The 14,056-nt window shown below is 39.9% G+C and overlaps 2 protein-coding genes and 9 non-coding genes across 12 annotated transcripts; all 11 read right to left on the bottom strand.

Annotated features, from left to right (window-relative positions):
* Nucleotides 1-1,088: 1,088 nt before the first annotated feature.
* On the bottom strand, nucleotides 1,089-1,171 carry Trnal-cag (transfer RNA leucine (anticodon CAG)). The gene has a single exon. It is a non-coding gene; the product is annotated as a tRNA-Leu (tRNA).
* A 236-nt stretch (nucleotides 1,172-1,407) lies between these two features.
* Trnal-cag (transfer RNA leucine (anticodon CAG)) lies at nucleotides 1,408-1,490 on the bottom strand. Its single transcript has one exon. It is a non-coding gene; the product is annotated as a tRNA-Leu (tRNA).
* A 277-nt stretch (nucleotides 1,491-1,767) lies between these two features.
* On the bottom strand, nucleotides 1,768-1,850 carry Trnal-cag (transfer RNA leucine (anticodon CAG)). Its single transcript has one exon. It is a non-coding gene; the product is annotated as a tRNA-Leu (tRNA).
* Nucleotides 1,851-7,224: 5,374 nt separating this feature from the next.
* On the bottom strand, nucleotides 7,225-7,307 carry Trnal-cag (transfer RNA leucine (anticodon CAG)). The gene has a single exon. It is a non-coding gene; the product is annotated as a tRNA-Leu (tRNA).
* A 270-nt stretch (nucleotides 7,308-7,577) lies between these two features.
* Trnal-cag (transfer RNA leucine (anticodon CAG)) lies at nucleotides 7,578-7,660 on the bottom strand. Its single transcript has one exon. It is a non-coding gene; the product is annotated as a tRNA-Leu (tRNA).
* Nucleotides 7,661-7,896: 236 nt separating this feature from the next.
* Nucleotides 7,897-7,979, bottom strand: Trnal-cag (transfer RNA leucine (anticodon CAG)). The gene has a single exon. It is a non-coding gene; the product is annotated as a tRNA-Leu (tRNA).
* A 274-nt stretch (nucleotides 7,980-8,253) lies between these two features.
* Trnal-cag (transfer RNA leucine (anticodon CAG)) lies at nucleotides 8,254-8,336 on the bottom strand. Its single transcript has one exon. It is a non-coding gene; the product is annotated as a tRNA-Leu (tRNA).
* A 2,224-nt stretch (nucleotides 8,337-10,560) lies between these two features.
* On the bottom strand, nucleotides 10,561-10,643 carry Trnal-cag (transfer RNA leucine (anticodon CAG)). Its single transcript has one exon. It is a non-coding gene; the product is annotated as a tRNA-Leu (tRNA).
* A 252-nt stretch (nucleotides 10,644-10,895) lies between these two features.
* Nucleotides 10,896-10,978, bottom strand: Trnal-cag (transfer RNA leucine (anticodon CAG)). The gene has a single exon. It is a non-coding gene; the product is annotated as a tRNA-Leu (tRNA).
* Nucleotides 10,979-11,053: 75 nt separating this feature from the next.
* On the bottom strand, nucleotides 11,054-12,017 carry LOC108034807 (uncharacterized). Its single transcript, XM_050885879.1, has one exon. It carries the CDS (start codon nucleotides 12,015-12,017, stop codon nucleotides 11,100-11,102), a length of 918 nt encoding a protein of 305 aa, XP_050741836.1. The 3' UTR covers nucleotides 11,054-11,099.
* LOC108034808 (uncharacterized) lies at nucleotides 11,976-12,678 on the bottom strand. Of its 2 annotated transcripts, none has more exons than XM_050885883.1 (2): nucleotides 12,148-12,678; nucleotides 11,976-12,096 (listed from the first exon to the last, which is right to left on the bottom strand). In XM_050885883.1, exon 1 carries the CDS (start codon nucleotides 12,610-12,612, stop codon nucleotides 12,184-12,186), a length of 429 nt encoding a protein of 142 aa, XP_050741840.1. In that variant the 5' UTR covers nucleotides 12,613-12,678; the 3' UTR covers nucleotides 11,976-12,096; nucleotides 12,148-12,183. The 2 variants fall into 2 exon arrangements, with proteins under 2 accessions (XP_050741840.1, XP_050741839.1); XM_050885882.1 differs by having other exon boundaries at nucleotides 11,976-12,085; nucleotides 12,148-12,677.
* Between the last annotated feature and the right edge of the window lie 1,378 nt (nucleotides 12,679-14,056).

Raw genomic sequence — 14,056 nt, 5'->3', positions numbered from 1 at the left:
AAGAAATTAGCATTTAGACAGCATTTGCGCTTATCAACAGTGAGTGCCATAAATTTGAGGCATTGCCGGGCCGCCAAGTTTTCCATCCCATAATTAATTAAAAGTGTTAAAAGCTTTTCCATAAATAAAGATACCAAGAGCTGGAGCTGCAGGTGTTGGTTCGGGGCGTGCGTTCAAACGATTTTCGTACATTAATTACGGCTTTACAATTTGCGACTGGCAGCCTTCATTTGTACATTTAAAAGCCAATCAATTGGCGGTTCGACGAAGTCATAAATTTCAATGGGCGCTCATCAGCCCAAGGAGGAAAGCCCCTCGAAAAAAACAGGGGCGTCGGGCTGCAGATAAGCATCCACTTGTCACATCACTCATATTTCCACAAGACGTCAATTTGCATTGTCTGTGGAAATTGCAGCCTACAGCCTGCAACTTGCCACTCGCAGCTTCCAGCTGTCACATGCCAATTGACCCATTCGCCTGTTATGGCCAGCACAGCCTCAATTTCCCAAGTGCTAAGGCGAATTAAATTTTAACGGCTAGTTTTACAGCGCCTTTTATTTTAGCCAGCCAAATTGTCAATTGTCGTGGCCAGTTGATTGCGTTTTACGAGCGACAGCAGCAGCATAATTTCAGATGCGCCTGCTCTGATCTCCTTTCCCAAGAACAATTGTGAAAACACGAACGAGTCACTAAGTGTGGGCCGCCTGCGAGAACGCGCTCAGTCAGCATTTTAATTTCTGTCTGATTGAGCTGAATGAGTCGAGCTGCCGAAGTGAAGTGTGTGCCGGCGATGCCAGACGGCGATAATTCCCATGGGGCCAGGCTCCACCGTCGCCTGTGTGGTCTCTCTGTATCTGTATCTGTATCTGACTGCCCGACAGCCGGGGGCAATCGCTGACTGGCAGCCGATTATGTGATTGGAATATTGACAATTAGGCGGCTACAAATTGATTTACTTGTAATTTTTATGGCGCCCCTGACGGGGGAATTCGCTTGTAAAACCTTGCCTGTGGATGATCCACACAGAGAACGGTATCTGAAACAATCATAGATCGTTTTGGTTGGGCTGGGCAAAACAAAAAAATCTTTGTCAGAAGTGGGATTCGAACCCACGCCTACAGAGTAGACTGCGACCTGAACGCAGCGCCTTAGACCACTCGGCCATCCTGACTCTTGAGAACCCTGAGGCCAGAATTCATTTTAGTTACGGACCGAATTTGGTGACAGTACATCCTCGTTACAGTAAACTTTACAGATAAAAATCTAAAGTAAAAAAAATTTAACAATTAGTCACGCTGAATGAAGTTTTTTTGTGTGGATTCTCATAACAATGTTTCCTACATAGTTTTTCTATTCTATATTCACAGTACTGAAAAATAAAATGTACTAAAAGTATGAAAAAAATCTTGTCAGAAGTGGGATTCGAACCCACGCCTACAGAGTAGACTGCGACCTGAACGCAGCGCCTTAGACCACTCGGCCATCCTGACTGTTAAACTAACGAGTGCCAGTACCCAGTTTGATCGAGGGCGAGTGGATTCTTAAGTATGTTTCTAATTTTCTAAATTAAATAAATTCCAAAAAAGATTCAAACGGATAAAAATTAAAAGTGATTTTATGAATTAAGATGCTTATAAAGATGGCAGTCATAGAATACAAGTATTGTATGGAATTCTTCTCAATCTAAAACTCATTCTCGACTAAGTAAATTAAAATTAAGTTGATAGTTAAGTACTTAATTAAGAAATAAAAGGAGGAAAAAAGTATTGTCAGAAGTGGGATTCGAACCCACGCCTACAGAGTAGACTGCGACCTGAACGCAGCGCCTTAGACCACTCGGCCATCCTGACAGTTACTGCACAAGTGTCAAAAAACCAATGTGAGTCGCCGGCGTTGGCTTGGTGCTGCTGCAATATCAAGCATACGCCGTGTGTTCCACACGCTTGCAAGTCCCACTTGGCACTTTGAACTTGCTGCCCACACTCGAATGCGCCTTCGATGAATTATTATAATCGGCGGCCCAGAGGCAAAGACAAATTGCCGCTCGTCGCGTCATGGAAAGGTGTGTGCGGACAGACACGACACGAAATCAACATGCAGTCGATGGGAATGATAATAAAAAGCAGGCGAAATCGGGTCAACGTCATACATCACACCTTGCAGATTGGCAAGTGTCACATTCGATGTGCTGGCCAGCCAAAAGGTTCGATCAAAACGGGAGTAATTAAGTTGTAGTTTTTCGGTTAGCCGGCTAAACTGGCAAAATGTCAACTAGCCCAAAGTGCGGAGCGCTTGACATTTCACACGCAGCTGCAGTTGCTGCTGCTGCTGTTTTTTATTCTATTTTTTACAGCAGCAGCGGCCGTTGCTGGTCGCACGCACTTTCAATGCATTTCAATTAGCTGCAGTCGCACAGCCGCTCCACTTTGACTTTGACTGGATATTTTCCATTTCCATTTTACAGACTGATGGCAGACACTTGATAGGCCCGAGCGTATGTTAATCGGCCGACTCGACCTGACAGCCCAAGTTAATTAAAGTTTTCGCTCCCCACAGCCACCCAGCCAAGTCGAAGCACACATGAAGTATATGTATACGTAATTCCCATTAATTTGCTTGTTAAGACCACCTCAATTGCACTCGACTCATTATGATTAATGATGGCCGGGCACAAGAATCGTTTGAAGCAACCACAGTGACCCACAAAAGGCGACACATTTTCTTGGGCAGCGACTCGAAATAGAATTAGCGAATTGCCCGAATGTCAATCAAGCGTCATCAATCAAAATTTGTGCTACTGTCAACTCGATCACAGTACAAGTATAAATAAGCGCAGCCCAGCGGGCTGCATGGGTGCAGCTGAGATATTTAACTGGAGGTTGTAAATTACCATAACAATTCTGCGTTCTGGCCAGCTATGTGGGTCACCAGTAAAAAATCCCCTCCCCGCCTGGCCGAAACCCCATGATATGTCAGCAGAGTTGTTAGCACAGCCGCACAAAGGTTAACACGAGGCATTGGCTGAGGTTCCCCCTTGAAGCCGATGCAAATGGAGTTGGATTAAGCTAACACCCCGACTGCCTTGGGCCCCTCTTATGTGTGTTCTGTGGAGCAAATCATCTGATGAAGATATTGTCTAGCTGCAAACGATTTAATCCGACTTAATTGTGTAAAGTTCTGTGAAGTTTGTGGGCGGGGAAATCTTTATAACTCATTTGCCTCTGATACCAGGTGATAAATGGCCGATCCCCAGCAGCGGACAGCCAAACAACACACGTTTATGGTCGCATTGATTTATTGGGTTCTTTCAGATGAATGCATTCATATTTAAATGGGGGCTTTCAGATTTAAAATAGATTAACTTTTGAGAAAACGAAAATGGTAAAGGTGATGGCTTCTAAAATTATAATAAGCTGGGTTTTTTTGTTTAAAATATAATCATTCAAAATTATTAATTATTATCAAAAGTGATGATGAAACATTCTTTTATTAAAAATGAATTCTTGAAAAATACTTCACTTGGATTAAAATTCAACAAAATATATTTACTTAAAACTAATTCTTAATATCAAATGTTATGTTATACTCCTTTCTCACTTTTTCACATCTCACTTCAGAAGAAAATGGTAAAGGTAAATGCTTTTAGAAATTAGAAAACGTTTTCGTATGATGAACAAAAATCAAAAAACTGCAAAATATAGACTAAAGACAACATGGATCTAATCAAATTCAATAAAAATGAAATATTATAATAAAACGTGATGATATACCAATGTTTTGCCCATCCCACTTTGTATTCCACTTCTACAAATATTTGTAGAAAATCAAAATGGCATAGGTTAATGCTTTCAAAATTATGAATACTATTCTCATAATGAAAGCTATTAAACGATTTAAGAAAACGAATTATAAATTAAAATTCATTCAACATGCTAATGGCTCAAACAGAACCATTTAAAATGAAATATTATTATCAAACGTGATGATCTACCCCTGTCTCGCCCATCCCACTTTTATTCCAGTTCAATTAAAATCCGATTCACCAACAAAAACTCCCCATAATATTTCAATTAGTGTTCGATTGATCCAACTCCGGCGGCCAAGTCAATGCTCCTTTTCAAGTTCAAAGTCAAAGCAGACAGAAGACCCAAAAAATGTATAAAATAAAGGCGGGGCCTAAACTTAAGACTCTTTGCGGCATTAATCAATTGTGGCTTGTTCTTCTTTTTCCCCTGGCTATTTTGTCGCGACACTTTTCTGCCAAATTTGTACACAGTTAATTAACAGGTTTCATTGTCTCGGCTCTTGGCGGCTCAAACAAAACATATTTTAGTATTTTTCGCATTTTGTTGCTTAGTTTTTTACGACCGCAATAAAGCAAATTATTGTGGGGGCGTCTTCGCCATGGGAGGGGATATGTATTTGCATATGGAATTGGGCTTGGATGGGGGAGTGCAAAGAAAGCACCTGAGAGCCAGCTGCACGAAAAAGCCGGTTCCCACTGCCGGTCTTGAACACACCTAATTAAAGATGCAATTTGTGGTTCTTAAACATTTAAGGGGAAACAACACACAGTGCAACACGAAATAACGCGTTTTATGTTTCTACCTCTTACGCAAAACCTGTCGCGTTCTTAAGAAAGTGTTTTGTAAATGTTGAGCAATTGAAAAAGTAAGACCTTTATTTATTAGCTTGTTTTTAAGTGAGCATTAAACGGTTGGCTTATTCTACCTGGTCTTACAAAGTTGTGCGCATAAACATAAATATAGATTTTATATTGGTTGTAAGACTTAAAGACTTACGATTCATATTATGTTTTTAATAGTATTTAGGTTTTCTTTTTAATTTCTCCCAAGGTAATTTAGGTTTATTAAAAGGAATTCTATAATCTTTACTTACGAACAACATATTCAAGCACTTTAAATTTTCATTGTTTAAATATAGATAAAACTAAGGATATTAATAAATAAAAATATAAAATAAAAGATATATATTATTAAATCAATGCAATGACCTTTTCTTTCTTTCTTTATCGTTTGTTTGGGGGGTACGCTGTACGTGTGTCGGCAGACTGAGAGAGATAAAGCTTTATGGGACTCTGCAGAACATTGCTTTAAACACCTATTTTTTATTATTATTTGTTGATTTTTTGACATATTTCATAAGTTAACTTTCATTACTTGGCATTGCACGTGCAGCGGTTTACAAAAAAGTCAAAATTTGCGTGGAAAAAGTCAGAGGCTCGCCCCCGCATAAAAGATAAAGAAACTAAAAGGCGAAAGATACTTTTGTTCTCTTTTTGACCCGCTCCGCCCTCTCTTCCTTCTCTCTCCCTCTCCGAGAGCTTTTGCCTCGCTGCTCCCACGATCAACCGTTGGCTGCGCCGCTTTAAGCTCGCTCCATGCCACTCCGCCTGCATTCAGCTGGCGGCGGCGTCGCAGTAAACATCGCGCGTTTGAAAGGCGGCAGGCAGCGCAGCAGATCGTGGTCGTGTGTGCCCTGTGTTCTCCATATTTCTCGCTGCGGATTATAATAATAAACCGCAGATTGTGCTATAAAGTGTGTTTAGTAATGTAGGGAGGATTTTTGGGAAAATACCAACCCACCGGCAACGTGCAATTACGAAAGTTCGTCTGTGACATCCCCGTGTGTGTGTATGTGTGTGTGTGTGATGCGTGCTGCGCTTCCATGTGTGCGTCTATAAATAAAAGCAATAACATCAACAACAACAAGAAAAACAACGGCACAAAAGGCAAAAATCCGAAGAAGCGCAAAAGCTAAAAATGAAATATCAACAGCACAAAGTGACGGGTTGATTGACTTGCAGGAATCTCGGGAAAGCGAAATTCTCAGCCCTCTTGAAGAACCCGAAATTATCATCCGATCCCAGCGCCTAGTGCAAATCCGGAATCTACAGCTTCCGTTGCTTATCGGGAAATCACATGAATCGCCAGGGGAGAGCAGTTAAATCGCCCAAAAACCGAATTCACTGTAAGTTGCACATTCCAAACTGCAAGTGCACTGAAAAAAATAGGGATTTTATTATGAGTCTTGGTTGAAATACTTTTCAAGAGATTATATGACAACATCATACGTACGTACGTACGCCTTAGAGTATATTTAACTGGAAACGCCTTTGCATTATTTATAATTTTTTTTTGCGGTTGATCATTTTTTTTTTATTTAATGGAATATCCCACGTATTCCAACCAAAAAAACCTGTAAGTTAGTCATACTTCCGCTTACAAATTCCTGACCTATTTTGGCATACGAACAATATGACTTCATAAGACATTTTTTCAACAAACTTAATATCGATGGAAAATGTTATTACTTCTATTTTAAATAAGACCTTGATTAGTACAGAAAAGTTTCTTATTTTCTAACAAAGCCAAGAATCTTCCGTATAAAAGGAACCTTTTTTTATAAAAAATCATACTTTATCAAGCCAAAATATTGAAACATTCTTAGAAAAAGCAACAAAGGTTTTGACTTAAAAAACTTGTTTTTCTGAGTGAGAGAGTGAACATTAAGGCGTATTTCTGCAGAGTCATAAACTCCGAAACTGTATACGTTTTGGGGGATTTTTTCGGCTTTTCGGCTGCCCATACACACGTCAATGCAACGCCTATAAAAATCCACATAAAAGTCAAGTCAATCAATGAAAGGGCAGCCGAATAAATTACCCACAAAGGAGTGAAACAACAAGTAATTTAAGCATTGAATACAGACAGCGAAGGCGCCATGAATTATCACCTCCGCTGCGGAGAAAAGGCTGCAATTAATCCGGATAAAAAGTTTATTAAAATCGAATTAGTTTTCCCCAAAAACTAAACAGACGACACCCACATAGTCTGAAAACGACGAGCCCCAATGGAGCCGCAAGTGCGGAATTTTGGCAATTCCGGGAAGCATACATATGTTCCATCCGCCCGCGTTCTTTCTCTCCTGGTTAAACAATTTGATTTGCGTATTCGAAGGCCCATTCCCACATGTTTTTCCATTATACATTTTCAATTTCCATTTCACTTGATTGAAGTTTTGGCCTTTTGCACATGGTTTTGTTTACGCCTTAGGCAGAACGCCGACACACGCGCATATTTATTTACATTCACACAATCGAATTGTTATTCTTGGCGGGGGCAAACTAAAAACTAACCAAAATAACGAGAATAAATAAACAATTTCATTAGGAAGATAAAAATAAAAAGCGGAAAAAAGTATTGTCAGAAGTGGGATTCGAACCCACGCCTACAGAGTAGACTGCGACCTGAACGCAGCGCCTTAGACCACTCGGCCATCCTGACTCCGAAAGTAACGAGAAGATGCAAATGCTCTGAGGAAATTCTAATTATTGCAAGTGATTTTCCTTAATTATATAAATTAAGTTTTTTTTTATAAATAATATTAAATATGGGATTAACTATAAATAAAAAATTAACTCAGTTTACTGTATATATTCATAATTTTGAAAGAAATTGTGTAAATTCATAGTTATTTCGTAAGTGAACAAAATTCTAATATAATTAAAACAGTTAAGTTATTAATTAATGTTTTAAAGAAAAAAGAAAAAATCTTGTCAGAAGTGGGATTCGAACCCACGCCTACAGAGTAGACTGCGACCTGAACGCAGCGCCTTAGACCACTCGGCCATCCTGACTTCGAAAGTAACGAGAACAAGCAGATGATCTGGGGAAATTCTATTTATTTTAGCGTGTTACATGTTTTTTTTAATTAAAATTAATTTTCTAGGTAATAAAAATCATTAGTAGAAACAAATGTACAACATTTAAAAAAAAATTGCCTCAACTCTAAGTGATTTTTTAAATAAAATAAATTATAATTTAATTAAAATAATTCAATTATTAATTAGTGTTGCAAAAGATGAAAAAATCTTGTCAGAAGTGGGATTCGAACCCACGCCTACAGAGTAGACTGCGACCTGAACGCAGCGCCTTAGACCACTCGGCCATCCTGACTACGAAAGTAACGAGAAGATGCAAATGCTCTGAGGAAATTCTAATTATTGCAAGTGATTTTCCTTAATTGTATAAATTAAGAGTTGTTTTTTTCTAAATAATATTAAATATGGGATCAGCTAGAATTAAAAAATTAACTCAGTTTTCAGTATATATTCATAATTTTGAAAGAAATTGTGTAAACTCATAGTTATTTCGTAAGCGAAGGAAATTCTAATATAATTAAAAAATATTACCTATTAATTAATGTTTTAAAGAAAAAAGAAAACAATCTTGTCAGAAGTGGGATTCGAACCCACGCCTACAGAGTAGACTGCGACCTGAACGCAGCGCCTTAGACCACTCGGCCATCCTGACACATGGGATGAGCACACCCAATGCGCGTTTTGCTCATCGCTCGCCCGTTCGTTCGTGCCGTCGCTCTGCTATAAAAAGTTTTTATAGAAAACCTCCATAACCAGATTGTCCGAGTTATTATGCAAATAAGCCAACTTTCTTACGATAAATTAAACCGTGGGACATGGAAATACATTAATTACTTGTTTGTATTTGAGGCTTACAGTTGTGGACGTTATTTGCTGGCATTACAAAACTGATTGTGAGTTAAGTAACAAGAACTGTGCAATTTTGTGACGGAATAATTGCAAATTAAATCGATTCGATCAGCTGCTTTGCCGCTGCACTTTGTTCAAATGCCGACAGACTGTTTACCAAGTCGTTTTCGCACAGATATATATCTTATCTCTGGGCTTCGGGGTTGGGCCGGCGTAAAAATCGCAGACAATCGCGGCCAGCGAACAAAAGAAAACAAGGCCTTCCAGAATTATATCTGTATCTCTCTGCGGATTTCCCAAAAAGCGTAACTGGAAAAGAGGTCAAGACCCGTAGCATTCCTCAATGTTCGAGCCAAAAAAAAGAACTGGCTAATAATAATCCGGTTCAGGGGGCGTGGCCCCGCCTTGGGAACGGAACCGAGAAAAAATAAAAAACCAACCGAACCCTTCTCATTAGGCGGCGGCCGTCTTTTGTTGTCTCTTAATACTTTGTATTATTTATTATGACTGCTGTTGGCTGCGAGAAATGGATATTTTAATGAGTTGGCCAGCAGCGCACTCGACGACAGTTTTTCCGCAGTGGCAAGAATTCAAATTAGATTTTGACACCGCTCGCAAAGATACATTCGCAGCCGAAGAATAGACGGCTTTGTTTATGCCTTTCCTTTGACTCGATGCCGACATCTTCATACGCACAAAGTACAGATAGATCTGCCCCCATAGACATCTGTCTGAGTTTGCGAATGGACGTTTGTAATTTGCATTTGCGCATTTTTCCGCTAATTATTTGTTTATCGCAGGAAAATAACCAAATCGATGCGAAAAATTCAGAACGAAATCGAAAAATGTTTTGACAAGCGGCGAGGAAATTATTTTTGCCATTGAACTTCTTGCCTTTCCCTTCCCCATATAGTTAAAACAAACAGATTGCAGTGCAATCCAAGTGCTACAAGGGGCAAAGGGGTAAGTCAGACGGGTAAACCCAGTTTAGTTCCAAGGCAAGTCGCGCCTGATAAGTTATACTCTCTCATGTATAATCATCGAAATGGGTCAGCGGCACTGCCTCAAGTCGAGCAACAATTGCGTGCGCAATTTTTATTCATTTAGAATGCATCAAAAAACCATTAAAGTGTGCAAAAATTATACACTTATGTTCGGAAAATATATGACAGCAATAAGGAAAGGTGGGGGCATGCGAACTGCCCGGGGGTAATATAGAACTGACACCATTTAATGGGCAAAGTGAAGTTAAGCTTGCACTTCTCTTCGCCTTATTTGTTTGTAAACAAAGCAAGCTGAAGCTGACACAGTTGGATTGGATTCCGATTCCGATTCCGATTTCCAGGGCAGGGGCTCAATGCCATTCGGCTGGGTCAGTTCTGCGGTTGCCAATATATAATATTCGCTGGGAGTATCGCGAAACCCACCGCGTCAACAAATTCGAGAGGGGATTCGCAACCATTTGTCGTACAATGTCTGGACGGGTTAGTTATCAGCGCGGTTTCGAGTGTTTATCGGCTCTGGGAGGGGACTCCTCTGGCCATAAACCCTGTGCCCATTAATGCCCAAAACAAACCCATTCCCCCAGGGTCAAACGTTTGATGAATGACTTTGCAGCGCAGTCTTGTTCAGGCCGTGATAAGCCGTTCTGCGGCACGCCTAATGCACTTTAATGCCCCCCTCGATTACCCAATATCATGTGAATGAAGCACAATAACCACTGTGAAATAGTGGTTTGAACTTTTTATTGAAGACCAATTGTCAGCATGGCGTGAGAAATTACTTGTATGTGATTTAGGGGCTTTTTCACCCCACCTTCACATAAAGCACAATAATAAAGCTGCCATAATAAGCGCAGAAAAATATGTACTTGATTTAACTGCTGAAAAATAAACAAATCAATGCTTGAGGAATTCGAACCGGAATCTGTAGGACGCCAATTTTTGAGTGGAATTTCGAATTCGAAGAATTCAATTTGTGTTTAAATTATAAACTAATTTGTTGTTTGGAATGTAAGAAAAAAGTATTGTCAGAAGTGGGATTCGAACCCACGCCTACAGAGTAGACTGCGACCTGAACGCAGCGCCTTAGACCACTCGGCCATCCTGACTATGAAAGTAACGAGAGCCAGAAATTCTTCTGATCAAGTTCTTTTTTTATTATTATGTTGTTAAAAAATAACTTACTTTTTAAAATTATTATTAATATTCCCGTTGGTAAAGAGAGGTAAGCCAGAAGCATTTAAGATAGCATAATTTCATAGCCAGGTCGCTTTTTTTTGTCTTAATTATATCCATTAGAAATTTACATTTTTTAAATTTAATTAAATATTTTCCTTAAAAAGAAGAAAACAAAAAAGTCTTGTCAGAAGTGGGATTCGAACCCACGCCTACAGAGTAGACTGCGACCTGAACGCAGCGCCTTAGACCACTCGGCCATCCTGACCTTAAATAACGCACTGTCAAAATATCTGTGAGAGCGAGGGCATCACAAAGAAAGCTAAATAAATTAAACAAATAATAAAGATAAGTAAATACATATCATGTTTATATTGGGCCCGGCAGATTTAGCGGTCAAAGATGATGATCAATGCCCTCAAAAGTTGAAAGATCAATTTTCGCGTAACCTTCTGCTCCTCATATGCCTTCATGTGTCTGCGGATGATATTTTCAAAATTATCCAAACGTTCCAAGGTGCAAAGGTGTAAAACGATGGAGGATGATTCGGCAGCCAATAGTCTCCGGGAAAGCTTATAGTAATCACTTGCAAACTGCTCCAGATAGTCAAGATTCTTAATGCTAGCTATTCTTTTGTATTTCTTGAAGATTTCTTCTATATTTTCAGCAGAAATCGAGGAATTAAGAATTTCAAAACAGGCATTTTCAGCATAGGGGTTATGCACCATCGAGTGCCGCCAATATTTCGAGTCAGCAATGAATAACAAATCATTGTCGATGCTGTGCTGCATCTGCGAAAAAATCCTGACCACACTTTGGTTGATTAAATTGTTTTGAAGCAACACAAACTGCATGCTAAAACACTTCAGCTTTGGTAACTCATTGTTAATAACATTACCCAAAATATCACTGATAAATTTATCTTTTTCTGGCACCTTTGCATCTTCCAAAACTGCGGCATAAATGACCAAGTGGAAGCTTTCGAATATGCCACACAGACTGAATATAAGAGCACTGTAGCTGGTGTGCAAAGATATCAAACGGAAAGTCAAAAAGCAAGGCTTTATCCGCGTTTCCCTTGAGAACTTTTGAAGGATTTCCGTTGTAAACTTGATGTACTTATTATCTTGTTGTTTGGGAGAAAGAGGTCTGTCGAAGATCTTCTTGCATTCCTGCTTATCCTCCTCTGTTAGCTCCTTGAAGGATTTTAGAGTATCAATGAGAAGGTTTTCCTGCATTTTGAAACAGTTCAAAGACTTGGTGTGTACTGAGAAATAAAAGCCTGCTCTTTTTATTTGTATTTTCATTAGGTCAAAGTCATGTTCCAGTCAACTGGAAATTGAGCGCTCCAGAAAGAATAGGCCCAGAGCAATTCCTAAAGGGACACTAGGATTTTAATTAGGCATGCCAAATAAAATTTTAGATAATATAACTTACCTTTTTTCGAATCAACACCATAATAAGTCGATAGGCTTATCGCTTCTTGCGCCTAATCAGGAACCGACCTTTGAACTTCGATCGGCACGGTTCCGGCTTGAGAGGCGTTCCGCTTTTGGTGACCAATCTTACGATGGAGTACATTGGGAAGAAGGCTTGGTAGGTCAGAAAGCTGCGCGGCGTGGTCAGAGTGAAGATGGTGGTCCAGTTCGGGTACTTGAGCAGCTTCAGGGTGTTTGAAAGGACCCGGGGCAGTTGGTCGGGGAAGTTTGTCAGGTTGATGAAGTAGCGCTTCTTCCGGAAGCGACAGCGGTTCACGTTGATCATGTACCACTTGAAGCCAAATCCCAGGTAGATGCTGAGGGCCACGGATTTCAGTAAGGGTGTCACTCGCAACAATTGGCGCTTCCTCCCCTGCTGTAGATCAGATGAGTCCTCGCTTAAAGCCTTACCCTGAACCCCCATGCTTGTGCTTAGGATGAAGTGAATAAGTGTATTTTTCGGGACAATATAAAACGCAAGGCCAACTAGACTGAACTTGACCCGCGATTAGTGGCATCGAATTTAATCGATAACAAGTACGCGTATTTTTCCCCAGGGCTGGGTTCAGCAGCACTGTTTAGTAACTCTAAAAACATATCAAATCATTTATCATTGCCCAGCTATTGACACGCCCCGTCAATATAAATAATTGCTAATTGCCGGCCATGATTAATGTCTGGCATCTTTGGGCCGCTCGGAGAGCTACGGCTCCAAAACATTCGACTCGCTCGATTTGCATAATTGCAATTTATTGTAAATCCGTGTGCAAATATGCAAGAAATTCGCAGCAGCTCTTTAAGGCAAGCCAGAGGCCAACGGCTTTTCACGATTCGAATTTTGGATTTGTTTAATCCGACTGTCCCTGTCCGTTGGTTTTTCCAGTATCCCCCTGTCATATGCAAATCACCCGGCATCTCCGGCTTTGGAGTTTCAATCTCGGAGGCCCACTAATTGCTGGCAGCCCCAAACTGAACTTCAATCGCTTGGCAATCAATCAGTGTGTGCACTCCATCTGACATTGCTGCTAATTAGTTGCCAGTTAAGCGTGTGGGTCAAATCACAAATTGCCTACAAATTGCAGCGAAGTATGGTTCAATTTATAGGTTAAAGTCAGTCTATATGAGACCTATTAAAGTATCTTATACTAAGAAACCAAATGATTTCTTGATAACGATATTTTAATTGGTAACTATTCCTTGAATTCATCTTAATGACTTGTGATCCATCATAGATCATAAGGTAATCTACAACCTCTAAGTGTCTTAATCTAATAATTCCTAGTCTGTTCTCATGTCTCACTTGCCCGAGTTCAAGGGCACTCTCAATTCAGGCGATCTTTCAACCCACTCTGGACGAATAAAGTCTAAGATTCATTCACGTTTCCAAGTAATTCAACTAAAACGAATTTCGCCACATCTACGTGTATACTGATGCCCATATGTGTGTATATATTTATTACAGATTAACCCGAGAATTAAATGGCGTGTGGCTTTTATGGTCGCTGGTCCCACGCAAAGTCACGAAAATTGGACGGAGATTTCTCATTGTCGGAGATTTCACAATTCGCCGGCGACCACGTAGCAATTCTCAAGTTCAGCGGTGGAAAATGAAAAATGCTTTTTGAGACCAACGAAAAAAGTGTGTGAAACAGCAGGCACTAGAAAGATAACAATATTCGCCTGAGTCAAGTCCTCGGTGATGATTTTTGTAATCGCAAATAAATAATTCCGATTGATTTACGCTTTTGGCCACAATTGGGTCAAAAGAAAGAGAGGGGTAAAGCCAGCATTGGCACGTTCCAAGAAATTGCAGTATCAACAACTACAACAATTGTAACTTAATTTATAGTACTGCTTAGCATTTTTAC

The sequence above is a fragment of the Drosophila biarmipes genome, chromosome 3L, assembly GCF_025231255.1.
Source record: "Drosophila biarmipes strain raj3 chromosome 3L, RU_DBia_V1.1, whole genome shotgun sequence".
Classification (NCBI taxonomy): domain Eukaryota; kingdom Metazoa; phylum Arthropoda; class Insecta; order Diptera; family Drosophilidae; genus Drosophila; species Drosophila biarmipes.
Note: the sequence above shows the minus strand (reverse complement) of the source record. Positions and strands in the feature narration are given on the sequence as shown.

Bases quoted from the DNA above. Each gene is read 5' to 3' on its own strand.
- LOC108034807 (XM_050885879.1), bottom strand. From the start codon at position 12,017: ATGAAAATACAAATAAAAAGAGCAGGCTTTTATTTCTCAGTACACACC.
- LOC108034808 (XM_050885883.1), bottom strand. From the start codon at position 12,612: ATGGGGGTTCAGGGTAAGGCTTTAAGCGAGGACTCATCTGATCTACAG.